The sequence below is a fragment of the Argentina silus genome (genome assembly GCF_951799395.1).
Source record: "Argentina silus genome assembly, chromosome: X".
NCBI lineage: Eukaryota > Metazoa > Chordata > Actinopteri > Argentiniformes > Argentinidae > Argentina > Argentina silus.
In genome coordinates, this window is record NC_139653.1 from 39,884,418 (window position 1) to 39,890,108 (window position 5,691).

The 5,691-nt window shown below is 45.9% G+C and overlaps 1 protein-coding gene across 1 annotated transcript; it reads right to left on the reverse strand.

Moving 5' to 3' along the window:
* Positions 1-513: 513 nt before the first annotated feature.
* On the reverse strand, positions 514-4,434 carry ogfrl1 (opioid growth factor receptor-like 1; the record flags this gene model as incomplete). Its single annotated transcript, XM_083694722.1, has 7 exons — positions 4,182-4,434; positions 3,277-3,363; positions 2,822-2,900; positions 2,621-2,699; positions 1,488-1,554; positions 1,166-1,311; positions 514-982 (listed from the first exon to the last, which is right to left on the reverse strand). The coding sequence occupies exons 1-7, from the start codon at positions 4,362-4,364 to the stop codon at positions 514-516; spliced, it is 1,110 nt and encodes a 369-aa protein (XP_083550848.1). The 5' UTR covers positions 4,365-4,434.
* Positions 4,435-5,691: the final 1,257 nt, after the last annotated feature.

Consider the following 5,691-nt stretch of genomic DNA (forward strand, 5'->3'; position numbering starts at 1 on the left):
GTTATACCTCTTATGATTAAGGTTATAATAGGGGGCATAGCAAGTGATCCTTGATCTGTACCTGGGCAAAGTCTGTACCTGGGCAAAGTCTACCTAAAGCACCTCATACAGGAAGACAAAGATTGTCAAAGGTGCAAGATTCCACCAAATTGCCGTCCAGTCAAATGGCTTCTCATAACCTATATGATAATTTGTTTCACACTCCGGACCAATCAGGCAGCTTGTTATTACACTAACCTCTACATCACGTATGTGTTCACCTTAGCTAGAAGGGTCTGTACAATTATCAGTGGATTGCCATGTGCAGTCACATTTACAATATAGAAAAGACACCATAACAGAATAATCACAGAGTAGATGAACGTTAGATTGTGCTGCCTACTAAATTCAGCTACAGTGAGTAACACAGATTCCAGTCCATTAAAATGTGGTATGGGGCAGTATTGCTAAAACTAATGGACCCCCATCATCCCCAAAGTCCTTGTCTTGACCCCAAACTCCCCCCCCCCCATCCTAAAGTGGTACAGTCTCTATGTACTCGTCCCTCTCCACCACACAGCCCTTTGTGGTCCCCTTCCCCTCCACTCCGTCTACACCTCCTCCCCCTCCCTCACCCGTTGAGTCTTGCCGTGGCAGTGGGCTACGAGCCCTCTCCTTCTCCGGAGTGGGCTGCATCCTACCCCCACCACCTCTACCACCTCCTCCAGCCCCAGCCCCCCTTCTCTTGGGTGTGGGCCCCCAGATGAAGGCGTCAGGCGGCTGGTAGTGTTTGCGGGCGTAGCGGAGCAGACGTCGGCGGTGGGCGGGCAGACGGACAGTGTAGACGTAGTACTCCAGGGCACTGTGTTGCATGTTGGGCAGGGTGCCACGGCACAGGGACTCCTCCAGGAGCAGATGCACCAGGGGGGGCTTCAGGGACTCGTAACCCAGCTCGCCAAGGGACTTGAGGATGCGGGTGATACGCAGGTAGTTGTGCTGGGACCTGGGAAGGAGGGAGGAGAAAGGGTGAGCATTCACATGAGCATAGTTCACCAAAACCCTACACTTGCATGAGTCTGAGACAGAAGTGAAAATGTCACTCTCTGTGTGTGTGTGTGTGTGTGTGTGTGTGTGTGTGTGTGTGTGTGTGTGTGTATACATATTTGTACATGTGTATATCACTTACTCATTGAGGTGCTGAAAGCGTTCCTGCCAGTTGGAAGCTCTGACAACACTCCCACTCTTATCCAGGAGTTTGATCCCATAGAAGTCTAGCATGAGTGCGTACGCCTGCAGGAATCGCCGCTTCGCCTCACGAGTGCTTTGGAATTCCTTACGGGATACAGCAAAGACCAGCCCGGAATTGTATGTGAAATGTCCATCCATATTCCCATCACCAATAATAAATTAATGAACACTGAGCTGAACTGATACAGTAGATCCATACAGAGCTATTGACACAATTTATTAGAGATGGTCCAGATGGCTCAGTGAGATGCTATCCTTACCTTGATCTCCTGCTGAGTGAGTTCTTGAGCATAGAAGTTGAGCCCTTGTTCTCTAAGTGGAAAGAGCCTGTAACACAGTTGAGAGAGAGAGAGATCAAATTGTCACCTTGTGCAATTGTCATATTGCGCATGCATATCTAACTGTCTCTCCCTTTCTCCTCCCATTCTCTTTACCCTGTTGTGTGACTTATTCACACTTCCTTTCCCTCCATCCCTCACTCACCAACATCTTTTATTAACTCAATAAAGGAGGAGTGCCAGCCTATGTCTGCACTGCTGTTTAGACACCCACTAATTGATATTATGCAAATTAGCCTAAGCTCTGTCAGAGAAGAGAGAGGAGGGGACGAAGACTGAGATAGAAGCACAGACAGAAACAAAGGGAAAGCAACTCTGGAGACACACAGAGAGAGGGAGGGTTGGTGTTGGAGGAGGAGAGAGAGAGGGTGCATGCAGGAAGGTGAGAAAGGGGATAATAAGGTTGGTACTAGGCCGCATATGTGTGTGAACTCTGTGGTATAAGTGCTATTTTTTCTTCTCCCATACTGCTGAACTGACTGAACTTGCTGTTTTACCTTCTGCTCATGGGACTGTAGAATTGGAGGTATGTAAAACAGATATCATGGCATCTGCTTGTCTATACAGTAAGGAAAGGACATACAACTACATTTAAACATACAAGCATTGTCATAGGTGCACACATCCAAACACACAGGTGAAAAGAACATGAACACACATACTTGACAAATAACATGAAGGCGCAGACACACAGACACAGACACAGACACAGACACAGACACAGACACACACACACACACACACACACACACACACACACACACACACACACACACACATACAGCAGAGTGATATTGACTCCCAGCTTAGAGAGTTTTGATGGGCTTAGGGGTCATGTTTGCACAGGGGAGTCCAGTGGATTAAGAACTGATCTGCTATTCAAACACTGGGCTCCAGTCAGACACACACACACACACTCTCTCTCTCTCAGACACACACACATACACACACCACACACGCCACACACACACCACACACACACACACACACACACACACACAGACACACACACACACACACACACACACAGACGGGTATCTTAAAGGGTATCCCACCACTGGATGTAGGTATGATTGTGCTCCAATTTGTCATAGTCTCCTCTCCATTTGTTCAGGATCTCCTCTATGTAGATACCTGGAGATACAGGTCACAGCCAGGTGAACAATATGTGTGTGTGTGTGTGTGTGTGTGTGTGTGTGTGTGTGTGTGTGTGTGTGTGTGTGTGTGTGTCTTTGTGCACTTATATGTGAGCTCACCATCGGGTATCAGTGGGATCTTGTTCAGATAGAAGCGAAGGTTGCGGTACTCGTTGGGTTGCCTTGACTCCTTGTAGTTCTATAAAGGGGAGCATATGACGGGTCAGACCAAAGTCTGTATGTGTGTGTGTAATATAATATATGCCATTTAGCTGACACTTTTATCCAAAGCAACTTACATTGCAGTGAGTGCATACATTTCAGTATATATGGTCCCAGCGGGAATCGAACCCACAACCTAAGCGTTGTTAGCGCCATGCTCTACCAACAGAGCCACAGAGGACCACTGTGTGTGTGTGTGTGTGTGTGTGTGTGTGTGTGTGTGTGTGTGTGTGTGTGTGTGTGTGTGTGTGTGTGTGTGTGTGTGTGTGTGTGTGTGTGTGTGTGTGTGTGTGTGTGTGTGTGTGTGTGTGTGTGTGTGTATATATATATATATACACATTAGTGGGCAATACCGGGTAGCTGTGGCGGTACTTGTAAAGATCCTTTGCAGCGTAAAAGCTTCTTTTCATCTTGGTGCCGGACTCTGGAGAGTCTGAGAGCTATGAGGAAGAGGAAGAGAAATACACTGAGTGGTCACTGGCAGACACTATGGTGAAGATGGTCACAATGATATCAACACATCAGGGTCTTGTCAAAATGTTTATTCTAGGATAATCCCTTACTTACATGTAGCCGTATGTAGCCGACAACAGCTGTCACTGTTTCTATCCTGTTCCTGTGTTAACTGGGCTGAACTATTTTGGTTGTGATTAGAACGATCTGCCTGAACTCTCACCCATGATAGGACAATTTCATAATTACTGTGCGATTGCCCAAAAGGAAAAGAAAGCGGATTTGATGGTTAACAAAATAAATAAACTGGGTCACCTTTACCGGGTCACTATCTCACCCACCGCGAAAACAAACGGCGCGCCCAATGTTACTGTCCGCGTTTGCAGTCTGAACAGTGAAGACTCATGACGAGGAGGAGCATCGATTTCAAACGAAAATTCGATTGTTTTATAATACTTTCATAACACGTGCGATATGTAGCTTAGTGACAGCAATGCCCAGAGCGTAAAACAAGTGATGTATCCACCGACACAATTCTGTGGCATATAATATTCTGAGAACGCTTTTTAAATAATATACATATACAATGTTAAGATGCCGGTGTCTTGATAATAGACAACGAATATGCATAGCCTACATCTTTAGCCACGGATGCAGCTGTTGACGTGCCACTTCCCCAATTTAGCTCGAGTTTCCAATGCCCTTCTTTGTGGGGTTGGTTTCTTTGTGCAGTATGTCGCTGGGCTGAAGTGTTTCTTTTCCGCTTTTCTGTGCGACGGTGTGTGTGCATCGTGGTAGCAGGTACCTGCGGGGACATGTCCGCTTGGTCGGCACATCTCCCTGTGTCTGAAGGACTGACAGACTCTGAAATCCCGCTGTCGTCCTCGGCCGGCTGCTCATCGCTCTCCGAGTCCGACCCCCACGTCGAGTCGCATTCCTCCACAGTGCTCGGCTCCTTGTAGTGCCAACTACCCATCAGATTTCCCATTTAAAACCAACAACACCGACTCGCTGCCTTCCTCTGTGTGTTTCTAGCCTACATATTTCGGTTCCAATGTCGCGACGGAGCGTTGTGCCGTGCTGTCGACCTGCCGTCACACCGTTGGAGTGGGGCTTTTAAATGGCAGGACGAGGGAATTTCCAATCCAGCTACGACGACGCTCGGCGACGCGGTGAACACACACCCCCAACCGCTCGTTGACAGCATCAGGACCGTTGACATCACGTGAGATAGGCTGTAGGCTTACAGTCATCACCTCTGAGATCCTCAATGACGGAATGAATAAGGAATGTCCCTCTCTTTTGGTAGTAATTTCCAGAGTTGTCTGGAATTGGGAAATTACATTGTGCCATATTGTTGGACGCATCCATGAGATTCAATTCTGTGTTAAGTCGCCACCATCCCCAAGACGGACTGAACCAGAGTATTTTCTGTAATTCTCTTTTTCCATCACTAGTGGGCATCATCTCCTATGTAATAGTAGTGACATGAGCCTAGATACCCTAAGCATGCACCTGCACCCGAAGAATACACTGTTCCAAAAATGTCAAACTCGTGTGTTCACCACTGCATTTCCTTTCTGTTATGACCATCCATTGTCAACACTGACCCCTGAATCTGTTTGTACCTAAGTCAGATATGTGACTATTTTCAGACAAAAAATATGGGCAGTTGCAATATTAAGTTCATCTAACCGTCAGCCAATAAAAGTAATTATAATCAAGACTACAAGAAACAATGATTAGTATACTGTCCTCAAAAGAAGAAACAATGATTAGTATACTGTCCTCAAAAGAAGAAACAATGATTAGTATACTATCCTCAAAAGCGTCCATACATTTGGTAGTGATGAATAAAGGGACAGAATGGTCCTGGAAGGAACCAAAACAGAAGGGATAAGGGCATGGGTTTCTTGTCGCATACCAAGATTTGAACATGGGGTTTTGGAGGCATGTGGAACTACCTTCAAAAGATTGTTCTTTTTCATAGCCATTTGAGTGGATAGCCATTTGAGTGGATAAGTGAATAAGTGAAATTGTGAATATCCCTTTTGTGTTTTTTCAAAAATATTTTTATTTCATTCATTTCTGTGATTCCTCCTCACTTTTCCCTATTACTTGAGTCTAACAAAATGGAATATATTTTTGCGGAAAAAGGATCCCCACAAATTCTTGTGTACAACATCTGAAGACCTGCGTCACTATACTGGGAGCTTTGCAGTTTCAAAAAGGATGTATTTTGGTGTTTTTAGAGCCTTCGTTTAAGGTTGCATGATTGCCCGCATTTCTTCCATTGTAGCCTAATGAGGTTGTTG